The sequence below is a fragment of the Falco punctatus genome (assembly GCF_963210335.1).
Source record: "Falco punctatus genome assembly, chromosome: 8".
NCBI classification, from domain to species: Eukaryota; Metazoa; Chordata; class Aves; order Falconiformes; family Falconidae; genus Falco; species Falco punctatus.
Genome location: NC_137588.1, coordinates 30888538 through 30909226, shown reverse-complemented (window position 1 = coordinate 30909226; position 20689 = coordinate 30888538). Strand labels below are relative to the sequence as shown.

The window sequence follows — 20689 nt, the reverse complement described above, 5'->3', positions numbered from 1 at the left end:
CAGTAAAGCTGGATGACTTTCTGAAAGATATGTATGAATCTATCCATCCTCACGGTAAAGCTGGATGACTTTCTGAAGATATGTTTGAATCTATCCACAGTTACTCCGTGCAGGAAAGGTGTAAGATGAGAGGCTGAAACTCTGTGATCTGTGGTACACACCAGGTCAAAGTTGTTTCTATATAGTTGGTAACTATATAGAAAGCTGGGATTCTGTGAATGCCCTAGCATCATACCTGAGAGTACTTTAAAAATAGTAATTGAGCCTCTTCTTTAAACAGATGCATTTTTTGTAGCATCGGATCTCTCAAATGATGTTCTGTTAATAGATGTAGTTTCTGGAAGAGCTTTGTCTGCCCAAGCTTGGAGTAGCCAAATCTATTGCTTTGCATTTAACCTGTGTGATTGCCATTTGGACTATTGCCTAGATTGGCAAATCCAAGCTCGTTGACAGAGCCAGTGTCAAGCTTGTGCAATCTCTCAGCCACAAAGATGATGACACACACATCCCACTCCCCACCCCCACCCCATCTAAATTAAGGAAGGATTTAACTAGTACGGATCTCAGATGTTAGGTAGAGTGAAACCTAGGAGAGAACCTAAAACCTGAAAGAAAAGGTAAAACCTGTCATTGGAGCAGCCAGGTCTTGAGCGCAGGTCACTTCTACGCTAGGTTGGTTTTCAATCAGTTGACCCCACTGTCTCTTTCTGGGGGGCAGCAGTTTCGTTTTGCTTAGCACAGAAGGCAAGGCTACGGAGGTGTTACGGCAGGCAACCTAGTGCCTCTACACCAGTTAACCCGGGCACTGCAGAAGGTTCCCCAGTTTTGACAGAAGTAAAATCAAGCTGCTGTTGTCTCCAAAATCAATGCTGACACTCCATCTTGAATGTGAGAATAACTGCCAAGACAGTCCTGCGTTTATGTGTGGGTTTTTGCACATTCTGCAGAGAATCAGAATAAACAGAAACCCTTTAAACAGATTATTAATTAGCCTTCCCCTGACAGATGCCTTGGTAGGAAATCTGTTAGTGGATGTCCAGGTGTACTCACTGCTTCTAGAGCAGCTTTATTGTTTTCTGCTTTCTCATTTTCATTGCAGATCTGAAGCCCTGGATGTCGAATTTCACCTATCCAGGTGTGCATGACTTTTCTCAGCTTGCACTGGATGCCAACAGGAACCAGCTCATTGTGGGAGCAAGGTAAAGATAATCTTTTAATTAGTCTAGGGTTGCTGCTCAAGCTCTTTCCCTCCAGGTTCTGGCTTCAGAAGAGCATGTGTTTCCAGCATATGTGGCCAGTCTCCCTCTCAAGAAGAATACTATAATTTATGTAGAGGGATTTAGCCTCCTAGAGTAATTGCAAAGTGAAAAATACTAGAATTAAAAAAAAAAAAAAAAAAAAAAAAAAGATACAATTAAAATGACTGGTTAATGAAGCAGAATGCCAGCATCTCCCTTGGTATTGTGAATCTTAGAAGAATTATAGTAAATCATTCTGTACCATCCCTCTGCCAGTACAGAATCTGAATTGATGGTTTATTTGCTGCAGCTAGACTTTTCCTCTGTACTAGGTTCATCTACGCACCTTTGTATAAGTTGCAGTGGCAATGTAAGTGATCGTTTTCTTCTCTCTTAGAATTCACTCCACAACCTGTTCGCTTCATCTTGCTGATATAGCCAGATCCTCACCTAATGCATTATGGTGCAACTCTGTTTTTCTGGCCCATTGTATATAATTAGCATATATTTTCTTTTATTTTTAAGCATTATTTTTATTTAGGATGCCCTAAGAGGAGGGTGGAAACACACAAGACGAGCATTGGAAAACTCTAACAAATTTATAGCTGCATTTGTAGCAGGGAGAGAACTGTGGTTCAGTGAAATAATATACATCAGGAGTGGTTGAATCATGAGCCCCAACAGCAACTATTTTTTATTACATAATAAACAGATAAGACAACCCAAAAAGAAAAGACTAAGCATGGTCTAACAAATCAGTTTAAGGCTACCATTTAGAATCAGATAACATTGTGGTAGCAGTCTCTACTATTAATGAAAATGGAGGAAGAGACTGCTTTCTTCCCAGGTTATTCAACATTACAGGACAGGGAGGAGAGGGGCAGAGCTGGAAGAACTCATGATACAAACGAGAGAAAAGAGCAAGATGTGTAGAAGAGGGAGAGGTTTTTGCTTCACAGAGATAACTAAGGTGTGATTTAATATACATTTTCTGTGTGTATTTGTCCAGTAAATAATAGCAGCTTGCTGTAGCTGTTCAAATTGCCAGAAGCCCTTCTGCTTTTCATACAGAAACATTTTACTTTTCAAGCCGTGGCTTTACCTGTGGTGGAATCTTTAACCAGCACTTATTAATATTTATTACTTCAGAATGGCATTGCTTTGGGGATGGCTGTGAACAGTGCCTTCTGCCAGGCATTGCACAAACACAGGCAACAGGCATGTTGCTGTGAGGACTTTGTGGTTTACATAATTTGGCTGCACGGCAGGTTTCCCCCACAGATGCTGCTAACTGACACGCTTCACCCCTGCTCAAACCCCAGAAACACATCCTGGAGGGAGTCTCTGTCTCCACAAGAGTTTGTATGAGTGTGGTTAGACATGAGGCTACAGTATCAATATAAACAGGGAAATGACAACAAATTTGGCTTCCCGCTGGAAGTACAATGTATTGCAGTGTATTGCCTCATTAGGAAGCAGGAACAAGTCTTTGCAGAATTTCCTTGGAAAAGTCAGCGTTCATAAAGAACTACCCACCTGACTGGGAGGCTGAAAGTTTTGATGATGCCACATGGCTCTGCTGAGCAATTTTTGATAGAGTTAATGGAGATGTAATTTCCCAGGCTGGTTATTTTGGGTTGCATACACGCTTAGTGTGCGGAAAGTGGGGAGTGCTGAGTCCTTTCCCTCTTCACCATTTCATTTCCATCCTGTGTGAGGTAATAGGGAGAAGTGCATGAATTTGTGCCGGGTCCTGCCCGTGGGTCACAGCAACCCCCCGCAGCGCTACGGGCTGGGGGCAGGGGGCTGGGAAGTGCCTGGAGGAAAAGGGCCTGGGGGTGCTGGTCGACAGCCGGCTGAACGTGAGCCAGCAGTGTGCCCAGGTGGCCAAGGCGGCCAACAGCATCCTGGCTTGTATCTGAAACAGTGTGGCCAGCAGGACCAGGGCAGTGACTGTCCCCCTGTACTGGGCACTGGTGAGACCCCACCTCGAATCCTGGGTTCAGTTTTGGGCCCCTCGCTACAGCAGGGACATGGAGGTGCTGGAACGTGTCCAGAGATGGGCAACGGAGCTGGTGAAGGCTCTGGAGCACAAGTCTTGTGAGGAGCAGCTGAGGGAACTGGGGCGGTTTAGCCTGGAGAAGAGGAGGCTCAGAGGGGACCTTATTGCTCTCTACAACTACCTGGAAGGCGGTTGTAGCAAGGTGAGTGTTGGTCTCCCAGATAACAAGTGATGGGACAAGAGGAAACAGCCTGAAGTTGCACCAGGGGAGGTTTAGATTGGAGATTAGGAAAAGTTTCTTCACTGAAAGTGTGGTCAAGCATTGGAACAGGCTTCCCAGGGAGGTGGTGGAATCACCATCTCTGGAGACATTTGAAAAATATGTAGATGTGGCACTTAGGGACATGGTTGGGGACAAGTGATGACTTGGCAGTGCTAGGTTAACGGTTGGACTTGATCTTAAAGGCCTTTCCCAACCTAAACGATTCTGTGATTCTTTGATTTTAATATGGGGGTATTGATGGGGTCCTCACTGCTGCACAGCTTTGAGCATTCTGAGCTCCTGGAGTTATGCCAGGGAAACTGGGAAGGGGAAGTAAAGCCTTTTCTGTTCCTTCCTTCCCTGATAAATCCACACCTTGTTCTGGACTATTTTTAGGGGTGATTTTTTGAGTCATTAGTTGCTCGTGCACCATCTGCTTGAATTTGCAAATGAAACAATACCTCAAAGAGATAGGAGCTGTCTCTATCCATCTCTACAGGGTGTAATTTATGAAACCTAAATTTAAATGTTAACCATGTTTAAATGTGCTACTGTAGATCATATTAGTAGTAATGCCAGCTATTCTGGGGTTGTGGAAGGCGTTTGGGATCAGGGTGGAGTTTATAAGTACTTCCACTTCTCAATTTCCTGGTTAACATCATTCTCTTAGATTATAGCGTTATAAATTATTTCAGACTAGTTCTTTCTGTCTTTATTTAAAAGCAATATGACCTCACCACAGCATCCCTTTGGCTTAGTTCATCCCATGTTTCAAAGATTCACAGAAAATGCTTCCTAGAATAAAAGAAGATCCTGGGGCTCACGGGTGTTTTTGGTTTCAGGAATTGGACACAGAGTGACTGAAGCTGTAAGAGGTATTGAGGGCATGCCATGCAGACAGGAGGCTGGAATAGCATGACCCTCAGATTTTTAAGCTTTATCCTTATCTAAGAGCCCTCCCCAAATGACTGGTGCTGTCTGAGTGCAAACCAGAGGATTTTGATAACTCCGCTGCACCAAACACCTGCCACGTCAAAATCCCAGAAACAAAAGAATTAGTTTCAAAAGCCCACCATGGTTTCTAAGCAACGTATTTACTTGTCACATCATTTGTAAAATCCAAACACTTGCAAGTAAGGATATGAATAGTTTAGAACATTGTAAATCTCACGCTACCAATATTATGAGCTACATTTTATTAAGTATAAACCCACACATTTCAAAAATTCATAACCTTCATTTTGACTCATAGTTTGCATGTTTTGTTTTTGTTTTAAATGTAGTGTTAGTATTTTAATGTACTGTTTTTCTTCTGTGAGTGAGTGGTTGTTTTGAAATATTTGCTGCTTTTTTCTGCTCTTGAGCGCATGTGATTACTATTTGAGGTTATTTTAATGGGCGGAAAAACAATTTTATAGACCTCATTATTGCTCAGCAAAAACTTGAAAATATGATCATGGCAGTGGTTTCACCTGCATGTTGGAGAAGGAGTGCTCTGCTCTCTCACCTGTGCTGCAGGCAGGGTGCCCAATCCCCAGGAAGGGTGGGTTTTCTGGAGGAGGTACATGGCATAGCTGTGACATCCCACCTCCTCGAGGACCCGTACTCCTTAAGACTGTTTCATTACTGGCTGGTCAGGGACAGGAGCCAGTAAAGAAGTGATGATATGAAAGACCCGGCTTGGACTCAAGCCCAAAAGCATGCTTCACAAGAGCTCCCTGGTGAGAACAACATAAAAGGTTTAAAGGAGGGTGGTTGAGACACCGTGTGACAATCTGGCACGACAGCAAGCTGAAGGGAAACAGCTTGGACAACAGGAGGATGGTACCCAAACAAATGGCTGCACAGAGAGTGGCTAGGAAGCCCTAAGGGAAACATTTGACTTTTCCCAGAAGGAAACTGCGGAGGTGTCAGCTCTGGGCAGTAGCCTGCTGGGGCTGCGGGTGTGAGAGGCATGGCTACGAGGGTTGGCCATTCGCAGCATGTGGAGGTGTCACTGTAGAAAACCAGCCAAAAAGTGTCATGACCAGAAGTCCTCATAGTTCTGCCTGCCAAGAGGGCTGTCAGCTCCGTCAGGAGATGGGAAAGGATCGTCTCTCATGGTTGTCACATGGGGAACTGCAGCTCAGGAGCCCTTGTCACAAATAGTAGTTACCAACAAGAGCCTAGAGGTAGAGGGTAGTGAGCAAAGGCTGCATCAAGGGCCTCAAAAATGGCAAGTGCACATCATTCTGGACTGCCAGACTTCTCTGCAATAAATATAGATCTACTGAGCTGCTGGTGATGCAAGTCTGGATGTTTTGACAGGGGTGATTTTCATACTTGATTTAGAGCTGAACTGAATGTGCCTGTTAATGCCAAGTAGATAGGTGCAAGAAAGGAGATATGGTAAATTTGGGGAGCAGGGAAGGTGCTATATGAACTTTCAAGGGTTGTTTTAGGGGAAGCACAGCAGACTGAGCACATCCCTTTCTGGCTATTACTGCTCCTGGCTTTATAAGCATTACAACAACTCTGGATCATACAGGCTTAGGATCTGAAGACTAAACAGAGTGGCTGGTGTCCCAAAAGAGTTGCTTCAAGTTGCAGCTTGCAGAAATATGACAAATTGTAAACATACTCTAGGACCCTCAACCAGCAGGTTTGACACCCTGAGTTTATTGAAATCTCTGGTGTATGATAGATTAGTCTGTCAGATACCAGGTTTCATGCAGATTTCTGGCTGAACATAGGCACTTTCCTGCCTGCTTGGCAGAAAGCTCCAGAGCACTGCAGTAAAACTCTCAAAACCTGTGCTGCTTGGAAAATATCACTCTTACCCTTGGGCACCTTCAGTACTGTCCAGATCTGGGCTGCCACTGAACCATGAAGAGATTGTAGATCTGCAGATTATGTTGCCTGGGCAAAAAGCATTTTGCAAACCAGGAAATTCAGTGGCAGAAGTTGGGTCAGACTTGATCCACAGATTAGGGTATCAGCACTGGGTCTAAACTCTGTCAAGAATGCTTTCTGTTGCCAAATGATCAGGACCCCTCACCAACATCTAGACTCACAAGGCTTCTGTGAGGCAGGAAAGCACTAATAATTTCACACTATAGATGGGAATCCAAAGCCCAGAGGGATTAAGAGCAAACCTGCCCTGTGAAAAGGCTGTGATGCTGCGACATGTGAGTTTATAGTAGATCTGAAAGCTCTACTACAGGTGTAGTGTTGCACCTAACACAGCTACTGCTGCAGTGAGGCTGCACTTTCTGAAGGTACCAGTCAAAGTCTGCAGAGCCTCAGAGGTCTCTGCACTTGGCTGATGTGGACATAACCAAAGCTCTCCTATGGACTCACAGAAGGCCTGTGGCAGAGGGGGGACGCGGACCCTTTATTATTGTATTTTCACGTGGTAGTTTAATCACTCACCCTCAGCCTTGCATCTCCAAAGGAAACCTAAGTCTTCAAGATGCTCATGGAAGTCTGTAAGTCCCGTACACTTACGCTGGGACAATGGGGCTTCAGAATGGCTGAACAAGTTAAGTCTCACATAGCACGGAGAGACTAACGTGCAAATGAGTTAACATTGGCCACAACCGCATGGGCATAGCCAAAGGTTAAATTGTCCATGGGCTTGTCCTGTTATTATCCAGGAATGATGTGCCATTCATCCCTGACTACAGGATGTGACTCAATATTTTTCTGAGTCAAATTGACTGAGCAGAGTTACTGCCATTTCTGATGGCTTGTATTAGCATTGCACTGTCTTACAACTGTCTTACACCAGCTTTACCCCCCACTAAGTCACGTTTGGCTGAGAAATTACCTTGCCAGTTGAGGTATTAATGAGGACGTGAGCAAGCAAAGAGCATGATAATGTTTTTGATTATATCCAGATTGTAGGAGGGTAGCTGAAAGCACTGCTGCAGAGAAATCTAGAAAAACAAATACCATCCTTTTTCACTGTGATTTTTCCTATCAGACAAAAGAATATTCTAATTAAAGTTGCATCCTTGGATCGAGGGCTGGAGGGGGACAGATAACATGGTGATGTGAGGAAAAAAAGGGAGAATCAGTCTCTGAAATTGACAGAAACTTTCAAAGGACCATTGAAGATTTTTAAAGAGGCTGCCTGACCCGCATGATAAAGAATATGGTGAAGGTGAGAAACCTGTGATTAGACATTGCAGCTAGTTAAATCTGTAATTGGGGGTGCACAATTTCTTTACACAGTGAACAAAAGTGTGATTTAATGTGCAGCTTTTAACCTTTCTGGCTGGGATAGTTCAGAGAGAGATTTTCCTCTCTGAAACTGTGTCAGGTGAGGTCAGCTCAGCCCTTGCATAAGTGTGGAGGGGTGAAGCCCCACTGGGGTGTCTGGTTCTTACCTATAGAGTTTGCTTTCATCTGCTGGTCTGCAAGGGGTCTGAATTTGCCATACCCAAAATCTGTGCTGTCCCTGAATCATAGCCCTTGGGGAGGAGGGGAAGAGGTGTGGACAGGAAAGGACAGAAGGACAATTTTTGTAATTAGGGGATTCTGGGAACTTTGGATCCTAGCCCAAATTTTGTTCAAAGTGTAGTTTTGTTTCTTAGTTAAAATTTGTGCACTTTCTGAAGCAAAGAATGTTAATTTTAATTAACTCTGAATGAATAAATCCACTAAAATGCTATGCTGCAGCACTGTCAGGTTGCTGGGCTGGACCAATGCGCAGAAGCCCCAGCTGTAGGAGAGCAGAGGCAGCTTTGCCTCAGGTGTTCTACATGGAGAAGAGGGTGAGGCAACGGCAGTCTCTGGTCTGTCATCTTTGTTGGCTGAGAAAATTGTTGGTCCTTCAAGTCTCCTGCAAGGCAGTACCATCCACATGTCTGCAAATGACCTCTCCGGTGCGGGAGCCTGTGGGGTTTTGCCCATCATCAGAGGAAACAGGCAGCTGCTGACTCATGGCTGGTGCCTGCGCAGCCAGTGCTGTGTGAAAGGAGATCCTGGCGCAGTGCAGGTGGATAGGAAGCATCCTGACACAGCGAATTGTAGGCCTGAAAAATATCTCATATTCCAGATAAAATGAAAATTGGTGATACCCTATCACAAAAGCAGCCACCCATGCGAGGCTTACTTGCTTTAGTAACATGCTGAGAATAATTAAGTTTGAAAATTGTATTTCAGAGAGTGGGGTGCAAGAAAACACAAGGTCTGGATATTTTGGCAAAAGCCCTGGAGGCTTGGACCTAATGTGTTTTACAGCATCGCAGAGTGGGGCTGCAGAGCAGTTTCCTTTTACATTACTGAAAATACTCTCTCTTGCTCTGGTTAAGTTGGTGATACATCAGTTTTATATGGCAGGGCTTACCACAGTGACTTGCATATCACTTTATATCCAGATGTTTAGGTGCTAAGCCTACTGTTCTGTGCCACTGCAGGGGTATAAAAACCACAGCAAAGAGAAGGGATTGGCTGGCAATAACTTCAGCTCACCAGCCTACTCTATCAGTATTTGCATACCAGTCATGTTGAACTCATCCAGAGTTTGAGGAAAGCCTGACAGAACTGAGCATGTTTATCAGCCCAAGTAGGCAGGTGGAGGGGCTGCTAGGGAATATCTGAACAATAATCAGTGCATCAGAAGAAGAGGAGTTTTACAGTATGACTTATTGAAAGCACAACTGAAAGTGAGGAACAAATAGGAGATCAAAGGTCCCCATGTGACTCAGGGCCATAACAAGGAGCTGTAAGTGCTCTGTGACTACCAGCTGGATGAGGAGAGAAAATAGCTGTCAGCCGCGTGTCAAGAGAGACTGGAGGTGGTATGTGAGGTAATATGTGGTGGTCTGAGAGATGGACTCACTCTTCCAGGAAAACAGGAACAAACTCACACATGAGTTTTGACAATTTGACTCGGTTTCCATCTCTAAGGTTTTGAAGAAACTCACCCATTGAAAAAGAGGGAGGGAAATGTAACAAAACAACAAAAAAAAGAAATTGGCCCACATTTTATAAATACGTTCAAACAATATTACAAAAAAATCCCACTCCCCATTTTCTGAAGTGTATGCATATGGCTACCCCCCAAAACCAGCTGATTCAAGGTATCTTAGGAGCACAGCAAACACTGTCATTCCCAAGGAGGTGGGATCACACTGGAGCAAGGTGTTGCCTTTCCTGCCCTGGGGAAAAAGAAGGGCCAGAGACACCAGAGCCAGCTTGCTGCTCCTCTTGCAAGCTGATGGAAGAGGGGATAGAGCTGTTAATTCAAGGGCTGATTCCTGCTTCTACCGTTCACAGCAGCAGCCATCCATCTAGATTTCTGAATATTGGTATAGTCCAAGAGTGCCACAGCTTTGCTGTGCTATAAGCATCTGCCTTTTTTGACTTTTCATAGAGCTGGCACCAAGTTTACAGCATAAAGCCTGAGCAGATCTTTGCTATGCACCCTGTGCTATTAAAGCTGATGGTAGTTCTCCATTGGCTGAAATGCAGAGGATTTGCTTTTCATCCTTGTTTCCACTGAGAAGTACTAAGTGAGTATCAGTAGCAACCCAAACACAGTAGCTGGGACCCTGGCTTAATTTGGAAGCGGCTTAATCAGAATGATAACCTGCTTGCATGAGGAGCCTCTTCTAAGAGGATGCTCCTCTAGCACTGGCTGGATTTATCACTGGGAAATGTGGCTTTGCGAAAAGCAATTGCTCATACAGCAACTGCATCATATTACTGCATGCCATTTAGTATGGTTCTCTGTTGAACATCTATTGATTTTTAAGGAAGAATGATGTACCGGACAAATTTTTCTTCAATAGGTACAAAATTACTGGTGAGTAAGTATCCAGCTTTTAAGGGAGGTGCTGGCTCTCCACCTTTTCTGCAGTATGTGTATTCCTGGCCCTTCAAATGAATCACTGGAGTAGCATTTGCAAACAGATCATCACATCACACTCCGGAGCAGGCATGTAATTAACTCCTCGTAAGAGCAAAGGCCAGAATCATCCTTCAGGATCTGGGTTTCTTGGGATGGTTGGCTAGCTCAGAAATGTGGGTAACCATTTGAAAAGTTCAGCCGCAGCTGGACCTGCATAGAGGCGCTGTGTGTTAATCTAGCATGAGATTTGGTAGCCAAGAGCCCTGGGGTCTGATCTCGATTCCATCACTGACTTGCTGTGTGCTTTGGAGAAGGTCATTTAACCTTTCTCTGGCTCATTTTCTCCGTTACTGTAAGGGAGGAATGATACTAACCAGCTCCCAGGGAGTTGTGAAGCATGACTAAGCTGTGTTTGTCATGTACTGTGGAAGTACAAAGTATATCTAAGGCCTCCAGGAGCAAAGATAGGAAGTGCTGACAGGAGTTGCTGGCTCCTAGCCCAAGGCTCAGCCCCAGAATGTGGCTTCCAGGAGTGCCAGAAGGGAGCATTAGGTTTGTCACATGCATAATTCTGTGTCTTGTTTTGTATCGCCCAAAGGACTCTGTTATGTTAATTATTTTTCTTATTATCTCTGCTGTGACAGTTGTGAGTCCCTCTTGGCAGACCTGGCTCCTGATTGTAGCACAGTCCCCCCTGAGGCGGGGAAGTGGAGAGGTTGGTGCTGATCTCTTCTCCCTGGGATCCAGTGACAGGACACACGGGAATGGTTCAAAGCTGCGCCAGGGGAGGTTTAGACTGGACATTAGGAAGCATTTCTTTACCAAGATGGTGATCAAACACAGAAACAGGCTTCCTAGAGGGGTGGTCGATGCCCGAAGCCTGTCGGTGTTTAAGAGGTGTTTGGGCAATGCCCTTAACAACGTGCGTTAACTTCTGGTCAGCCCTGAAGTGGTCAGGCAGCTGGACTAGGTGATCATTGCAGGTCCCTTCTAACTGAAATAGTCTCTATTCTATTCTACGAGCACGAGGAATGCCTTCCCAGAGCACCTGAGCTTTCTTGAATCTCCAGTGCCTCACCTGGGCTATGTTGGATGGCTGTTTCAGTGCAACAACAGCCCCCAAAAGGGAGAGAGCCTCTTCACTCAGCTCTCTTCAGCTTTCCCTAAATGTGTTGTTTTGATGACTGGCGTGGGGTTTTTGGGGGGGTTTGTTTGGGGTTTTCTTGCATGATCAAACATTATTATCAGCTTCTGTTGGCTTAGTTTCTACTTGCAGGGTAGTTATCTGCATACAGGGAGAGGGGGCTTGAGGTAGCCTGCCCTGTAATGAGTGAGGGGTGAGCTTCTTACATCTACTATAAGGTGCAAGCAAATAGCAACATGCAAGCAGTTATACATGTCTTATAGTGATACAGACCAGCTGAGATAAGGCAGCATGTTGTTGGTCTCTGTGTTCATATCAAAGTCCTGAGAGGTTCTGTGGTGGTCAGCATTAGGGATCTCGTGGCTCCCCATTTGCCAGCCGGGGTTGTTCTGAAGCACAGAGAAGTATCTTACCTGCTTGGTGTGTGTGGAGGGGGACATAGTTGGAAAATGTGAACAAACCTCACTACTTAAAATAGAAAAAAGAATCTGAAGGAACAGTAGCCTTTCATTTACACTTGTTCAGTCCAGCAACTGCATGGATGTTCCTCCTGATCTACCACAGCAGAACTGAAGAGCATGGTCGCTTTTAATTAGAAGCAAGTACCTTTTAATTAGCCAGCACCATGCTGACAGATGTAGTGCCTGAAAAGAGGACGTGAAAAAGAGGCCTGAGTGAGTGTCTGAAGCATGTTGCAACCCTTATAATTTCAGAATTTCTAAGAGGAAGGGTGTCCGCTATTATTCAAGCACTCTTGTTATGTGGCTTCCCATTGGAAAGGCTTAATTTATCTTGTAGCTCTGTTGCTCAGTGGCATTGTAGAGGAAATACTTCGTTTCCTTGTAAATTGTGTCAAGGCCAGGCAATGATAAACAAGTGCATGGGCACCGTGCTACAAAGTTCATCCAAGGTGCGCTTGGCTATGTGAAATAAACACTTAATAAGCAGCTTTGACTTGAGAATGTCATGGCGAGCAGGTTTAAGTGGGTATATCCTTCCACCTTTTCTTGAAACACATCTCGGCTGCTCTTCTGCTGTTCTGGTATGTTTTGTCGTACCAGGCACAGGGAGTACTTAATCATTTTACAAGGCAGCCAAATACAAATTATGAAGCCAATTAACAAGTACTTTCATTTACAGGATTTATACTGCAGCTTGGCTTTATTCATACACAGACTAGCATAGACAGCCCAGTTCAGGAAAGTAATTTTATATCTACCCGATTGCCATGAGTGTAAACGGCACTTCAGCACTGGTTTACGTGCTGTGCCCCAACGTCGGGGGCAAGTTATTCTCCTAGCTAGGGCGTAGATTAATGGGCCTGGAGATCAGCTCCTGGCTGTGCTGCAGTTATGCTCAGTGATGTTGGCTGAGTTGCTCAATCTTGTGCTTTAAATTTAAATTAGAATGATGCATATTTTTCACTTTTCTGTATGTATTTAGATGGCAAATTCTTCAAGACTGGTTGCATAGAGCAGGAGGGTCTGTACAGCAGCTAACTTCATATATCTGAGCTGGTGCACAGTATCCCCCTGCAATCAGAGGTGACAGAGGATTCACCCTCAGGTTGTTTAAATAGGCATCTGCTGTGCATCGGTCTCCAGAGGAACCACCACTAACCCACTCTGTGTCTTAACACAACAAAACCAGCGTCTTGGCTGACACTTCAGGCATTACTGTTTAACATGGGCGTTTTCAGAAATGCACTGGTGTTCATGAATAATAAGGTTAGTAGTAATAATAATTAGCAGTTTGAGACACCTTTTCATGTGTATAATACCATTTGTCCCAGAGTACTTAAAGGATAGTAGTCACTTGCTCTGGAGATGGCTGAAATGCAGCCAGCTCTGGGATGAAACAAAGCTCCTGTTTAAATACCATGGAGTGAAGTCGTGTGACCTTTTAGGACAGAAAGTGAGTAAGATGGTTGTCCTATGCCTCCAGGTTTGTGCACTAGGTTTTTGTACAGGAGAAGGTTATTAGAATATCTGGTTGCATCGGACAGTTCCTCTTCTGGCCTAGTCCAGCTGGGTTTAATTTAAGAGAGAAAGGAATTAGCCAACATTCACTTACAAGACAAAATGGAAGAAAAAAAAAGAAAGAAAAAGACCAAAAAGAGACCTCATCCATTTGTGCAGAGATCTCAGCGTTCTCATACATTTCTTAATCCTGCTCTTTCAGCTGCTTTAAATTATAGTTCAGCAAGGTATTAAACAGACATAACTTCCAACACAAGAAGAAAAAAGGACACAAATGGGACAATTCTAGGTACAATAAACCATACCTGTCATTCAGAAGCCTTGCTCATTCTTGGACTGAAACTGCGGTTAAAATGCAATTCATAAAAATGGCACTATGTTATTCAGCAGGTCTTTCCACTTGGTTTTTTACTCCTGGTATAGTTTTACAGAACAAGTATGGTTAAAAGAGCATGTTACTAATTAAGGATTAGCTAGTTCTAGCTGGGCAGGTCAACTGGAGCCTGAAGGTGCCTCTGATGCCTGGTCTGCCTGCCGGTGTTTGTATTACTGGTGATGAGATGTGAGAAAGATCAAAAAACCAAAATGAAACTGCCAGTGGCTGTGCAGACACCAGGTGAGGTAAGCTGATGGAAAATGTAGGGAAACCCTCCTTCCTGTAAGAAAGCCACAAGGTCAGACTTAGAGAGCTGAGGTGAGTATGAAGCCTTTGGAAGGTCATTGTGCTAGTCACATTAGTACTACGTTCCTGCCCGGTTTAGGTCTCAGCCACCTGAGAGATCTCACCACTGGTGCTTTGTCCAGGTGCTACTGAGGGGACAGAGGCTGGCTTTATTTAAAGGGACACTATTCCTGTCTGCATCTGTTTTAGCTGAGTGCAACGAAAATTGTGTCCTTTAGATAAATCTCTTCCATTAAAGATACTTTGGTTGAATTTGCTCTGCAGTGCTATCGGGGAAAAAAACCCTGATATTAAAATTTATTACTCAGTCAAACTGTCCAGCTTTTTACAAGACTAAAACAAGGAGCTGAAATCTGCATTATAGGACTTCCAAAATCAATGCATTTAAATAGCATGCTTAGCAACAGGATAGCAACTTCAAGTCCCTAGTTTGGAGAACTTTCTCCTTAGGGTGTTGTAAGATTGGAGGCCAGTGACATGCTTAACTTCTTCAGGAGAAGGTTTATTCCATGATATCTCATGTCCTGGAGTTGCATCAATATTTTGGTGAGAGTAGCATTTGCTTTTCCAAGGGAGCTGTCAGATCAGTCACTGGGTGAGTATTTATCTCAATTTTGAAATTTTAGCTGTGTGTAAGCTTAGTGCCTCTGGTCTGCTGCATGCATCTGCAGGACATAATATTTAAGTCTGTAACTGATGCTAAAGAGTTAATAACAAATTCCCTGGGAAAGTATGCAGCCCTTTGAGGCAGAATAGGGTTTCAGACTGTACAAAACAACTGCTGGATGTCCCATGATAGGACTGGGAAAGAAGATGGAGATTTTTTATTTGTGTGTGTGTGTTTGCACACGGGGGGGGGTGTGTGTGTATGTGTGTGTGTGTGCACACTTCTCTGTGTACTTAGAGGAGGTATAATAATTACTGATACATTTTGTTCAGATGTTGCTAATGGGTCCCATTCTTCTCTGGGCAACCAGTCACAGTGTAGAATAGGATGGTGCAAATCAGAGCTACATCAACTGATGATTCGGTACCAGGAGTTTGACTTCCTGAGTTCCCTATTATCCCTGCTCCCATCCTTTACTGACAAACAGCAGCAGTTGAGACCTTTTGATATACAGGCAACTCTATGATTATGACTTAGGTGATATACAAGTGAGAGATAACAGAAGAAGGAAAAGTTGCTCAAGCCTTGTAGTAGTCATTGTGACCCAATACGAATCTCTCATATATCGAAGTTTGAATTACTTTCTTGGCTTGGGCAGAGTTTGCTGCTGACTACAGACCCTAAACAAGGCTCTTCAGAAGAGTCCTGAAGGACCTTCTCATCACTATAGCAGCTTTCCACTCACTTCTCTGATTTCACTGACCTAAGACTGGAACTTACATTTTTGCTAGGTAGGGGAATGTCTGTATACTGGAACTTCTTGAGCAAATAAAGCTGTATCATCAAAGCTACACTTTTTACTATTTAAACTGAGCTACCTCCAAAAACACAGTTCACCTGTTATAAATGTGTCTTCTCTGGGAGACAGTGATGACAGGGATACTGGAAAAGGATCACAGTTCTTTAGAATCCCTGACAGGTGGGATGCAAAAATATGAAGTAAGATGTGGCCCAGACCCTCAAGCACACAATCAAGTCTGTATGGCTTAATATGTCAGCTGATTCCTCGTAACTGCATTGTCTTAGCAAGCAAAAATGTGAGATAAATCCTGTTAACTAAGCCTCGACAATACATGTTTATGCAAATGTGTGTTCCCTCCTATTTGTGATGGGATATGAACATGCAGAAGGAGTGTTACTGGAGCTCTGCTGATGTGTGGTATGTCATCCTGCAGTGACTTCTGTCTAGAATTCCCTCACTTTGCCTGTGGAGCTGTGATTACAGAAGGACTGGGAGTAGCTGCAGTCACTGCTTTGACTTCCCTGCTGGTTTTCTGTGCAGAGAGATTCTGCTGAGAAGTATCTGTCCTCTTCTTTTCCACAAAGCCCTGAATGGGAGTGCCCACAAGGACATAGGAGGAGCATACTACAGAAGTCAGATTTGCTCCAGCTGGATTCTGTCCAACCCCAGTTTTCTCAGAATGCAGAGAAAAACATGCGTGCAGCCCATCAGGATTTCAACTAAAGCCCTTTGAGGGTTTTCAAACAGCCCCTGTGTTGTTGAGATTTCATTGTGGTTCTTACGGGTTCTGGAATATTTTATTCCAGATGTGCTTGGAACTTTGTTACAAGGTCCACTAAGACACTGATGAACAAGGGGCATGTATCTATTTTCACATTCTGTGGAGAGGAGTCCAAGCAAAACTTGTTGGTCCTAGAAATGAATGACCAAAAACTATGACTTGCTTTTATAACTTTTCTTTTCCTTCGTTGGTAGCCTAACAGTTTGTAATTTCTCTGCTTGTTCATGCAGGAACTACCTCTTCAGACTTAGTCTACACAACATTTCTCTTATTCAGGTATGTTCACTTTTTACTCTTTTTGTTTTATTTGACCTGCTAATGAGTGTTCTGTAATATTTGATGCATATTTTCAGAAGGCTGTATAGTGTAAATTTTCCCTGAGTGATGGAGCAGGGAGAAGATGAAGTCAGAATCAGATGCATATTCCCAGTCCAACGATAATGCTGGGGGAAGGGCTTTTCTTACTCTTGCCCATTTGGACAGCGCTCTCTACTCTTGATTCTTGAGTGTTTGGGTGGTAATGGGATCTGCCAAAAATACGGCATCTTAAGGAACAAAGCATGTAGTGTGACTGATACAGGCTTAAACACAACAATCATTAGAAATCCATGGCTTTCATTAGAGGAGATGTCAGCAACATGTAGGAGAAGCTTTTACTATTCGTGTCCATCCTCATTTTTAGCCATTGTTGGCCTTTGTGAACATGGATGGCTGAGGGAGCTGTTTTCGCTGAATGCGTTGCTAAACCTAGGACTGGACTTGAAAGCATTCAAGAGGCAAAATGGGTTGAAAAATGTATGTTACCCATGGCAGAATGGAGGTAAAGCAGCTGAAGTTTGAAAGGGCTTGCAAATACCCAGCAGGATGAGGACTTTCCTCCCGCTGCACTGAATATGGAATTGAAACATGCAGCAAAGATTGGTGAAAACCCCAACTGCTTGTCATTAAATAAATAAATACTTACGCCGTGGGATATTTACCATCTTCTACAGTTGCTAGAGCACCAAAGATGTATTCAGCATTTTTCAGGCAGCCTGAAGGGCCTTCCTCCTGTACCTGACCACGTAAAGAAGCCATTAGTGTAGTACTGCCAGCCATTCTGATGTGCACAAGCCTTTTGCTGTTAGAAAGAGTTACAAGTATAGCTGGAGAGAAGAAAAGATGTTTAATGGTTGTAAAATGCATTGAATCGTCCTTTAAAAGGAAAACAAAGTCTGGAGTTACCAATGACAACAATAAAGAGTTAGAGAAGCTGATACTCCCATTTGGCAGTAGTTTCCCTTTGCAGAGCTGTATTAGCATGGCTGGAAGGCTTCCAGCGAGCACACAGGAGAGGGAAGTCTCTGTAGTTATACGAGGTGTCATACCTTCTGCAATGCCTGTTATCTCACTGCCTGACTCAGCCTCTTGTGCTTGTCAGACAAGGGATCCCCTCCCACAAAACCCAATTGTGAATCTCCCTTATACACTGCTGAAGTCAGGCTTGGCTTGGGCCTTTTCAGTGCAGTGAGTTCCCTTTCCTACACTGCGGAACATGGGAAGTCTCCTTCTATGGCACTGGAGGATGCTGTGGGATCTCCGGTTAACATAATGAGCTTAGTTTGCTCCTGCTTTCTGGGTGTATCCGGTCACTTTGCCAAGACTTTTTGCATGACAAAGAGAGCATGGAATTATGTTGACACACGTGTTGGGAATGATGGAAGCGATTGTTTCCCGACCTAATGGTTGCCTAAGTAGCTGCTTGGCTTGTTTCCATAAAGCACATGATGTGGCTTAGAGGCACCCCCTCCCACCTTCCCTTTGCTGTGCACCATTTTAAAGATCAGATGAGAAACTGAGACAAGAAATGCAAGGAATTTGCAGTTAGTTCTATAGGGGGTGAGAGTGCAGTTTAGGAAGTAATTTGTGCTAATTTGTGTTGGTTTGTATCTCCTCTTTGCTTGTAAATAAAATACAGTGTGGATCTTGTCAGGCCTGATTCAGGGGTAGCTTTTCATCTTGAGACTGTGGTCTTGTTTATTTCTGCTCATGGGACTTACTCTTCAGGTTTATTTCTGCTCATGGGACTTACTCTTCAGGTTGCCAGTGGTGCTAAATCTGCTTCAAGGTGCAAGAGTGTGCTGACAGATGTCTGCTCCCTTGCATTTGTGCTTCCATGAGGCGAGGGCAGAAACACAAGAAGCACAATCTACAGAGACAGCAGGATGTGCTGGTTGCGGGGCAAAGCCTGGCAGCGTGAGGAATATACCTCTCTACGGCAGGGTTAGCTGGAATTTAAAGCTGTTTTACACTGAGTGGTCTTGTGCAATTAGCTATTTCCTTAGGCTGCACTGTCTCTGTCGGAAAAGGCAAGAGCGCATTTCAGCCCCACAGTTGTCATGGAAAGGAGAGGAGGCCAGGGTGTTCTGTGAAGGAGATGGCTCTTAATTGTCCTTTTAGCAAGGGTGGCAACAGCACCTCGCAGGAGCAATATCACTGTGCCACTGGTACGAGCACAGCAAATTCAGTACTTTAGTCTCTCATTCTGTAATGGGTAGACTGACTAGCTCACTCTACCTAATGCATGTTTTCCTGACAATTATCTGGTTTTAACCAGAAAATTAATCTTTCCTGCCATTGAGCAGGCCATAATGTTTTTCATCGCAGCGTTACTTTATTCATTCCTTTCCAATGGGAATAAATTCTTCTTTTTCTGGATTATAATCCCCTTTATGAATATTGCATGTTTACAAAGTCAGTGTTAAGCATGTTGTTACTGTCTGATTTTAGAAAGGTTTTAGCTCCCAGACTTTAAACACTGTGCTTTTTCCTTATACCTGTTGAATGACTGTGGAGGCCTTTTATTCAAGCCCAATGCAAAATCAATTAAAACGAGGAACAGTTCTCCATCAGCTTCAAGGATCATTTTGTGAAACTGTCACTCCTGAAAATACATTTTAGAAGTCTTCAGTTCCAGAAACTAAAGTTACGGATTTACTCCTAAATCTGTGTTGGATTGCCATTAGTGTAAACTTAATTTTGTAATCTCTACAGCAAAGAACACTCTGAAGTATCATGTAGCCACTCCATGTAGTCTGGAGAGGAAGTTACTGTCTTGGAATTGCAGTAGGCTAAAATACAAAATTTAGCATTATATGGGCAAATTACTAGAAAAGAGGTGTGTAAAAAGATCGCATTACCCTGTAGAACAGTTGCGATTTCAGGGAAGGTGAGGAAGAGAGGTAGATTTTAGTATGTCAGCTGTTGGACCATATTATAAAGGCATCATTTCTTTCCCTTTCTTAGCTCTCAGCTGCTCTACCATGGGCTGCAGTTTTTTTCTCACTTCGATTTTTCTGTTGATTCTGCTGAGGTTGTTTCTCCAAGACTGTAGTGCTGAGCTTCTACATGAGAACTAGGAGCAGAAACTGAAGCAGAACAAGTTAGTTTCCTACCCAGCAGAACAAAATGTTTTAAGTTCTCTGAGATTTTTTTCTTCCTTTCTCTGTTTCTGAAATGTTTCAGAAATTCCATTTGGGACCTGAGAAACCTTTCACCAAATGAGTTTTGGTTGCATAAGAAGCTTTGGTGGTGGTTATTTTTTTTTTTTGGGGGTGGGGGTGGGGGTGAGAAATGTTTTTGGCTGAATGTCAATATCCAGAAGAAAATTAAGGGTAAGGTATTTTGGGGGTCACCTGTGATTTTGTCCACCTGTCTTTCTTGCCAAAATCAAGACTCTTTGTTAAAGAATTTCTGAAAATCAGCATCTTGACATGTCCCAGGTGGTGTATCCAAAAGCACTTGTTAATTTTGGAAACTTTGGCATGTAGCATTCAAATTCCTGCAGCAGTCAAGAAACATAGTTTTAAAATGGATACTCTTCCATAAATGTTTTAGCACCTCTTTTAAACAAAATCCCTGAAACATGTTTCATCTCTGTCTTTAAATGGTCCTCTAGTATGCATTGTAAGCTCTAAGTATCATGGTGGGATAACTTACATGACTGGAGTGCTGCAATGGATGGCTACAAACTCTTCAGAAGGGATAGAGAAGGAAGGAGAGGCAGTGGGGTAGCCCTGTATGTCAGGCCCAGAGATGAATGATGGTGATGACAGGGTTGTGTTTATGGGTTAGAATCAGGGGGAGAGTCAACAAGGTGGATATCCTGGTGGGGGTCTGTTATAGACTGCCCGACCATGATGAAGAGGCAGAAGAAATATTCTAAAAGCAAATGGGAGAGGTATCAAGATCACTAGTCCTTGTTCTCATGGGGGACTTCAGCTTAGCAGATGTCCACTGGGAATACAACACAGTGGGTAGGAAATGGTCTCGGAGGTTCCTGGAGTTTGTGGAAGATAAATTTCTGACACAGTGA

General features: G+C 43.7%; 1 protein-coding gene across 7 annotated transcripts in view; it reads left to right on the top strand.

Moving 5' to 3' along the window:
• SEMA5B (semaphorin 5B) overlaps positions 1-20689 on the top strand; it is a 295424-nt gene that overhangs the window by 154162 nt on the left and 120573 nt on the right. For all 7 annotated transcript variants that reach the window (XM_080399745.1, XM_080399742.1, XM_080399743.1 and 4 more), the window contains 2 exons: positions 1100-1199; positions 16566-16611. In XM_080399745.1, the coding sequence (XP_080255871.1) occupies positions 1100-1199; positions 16566-16611 (146 nt within the window). The remainder of the gene's footprint in view (positions 1-1099; positions 1200-16565; positions 16612-20689) is intronic.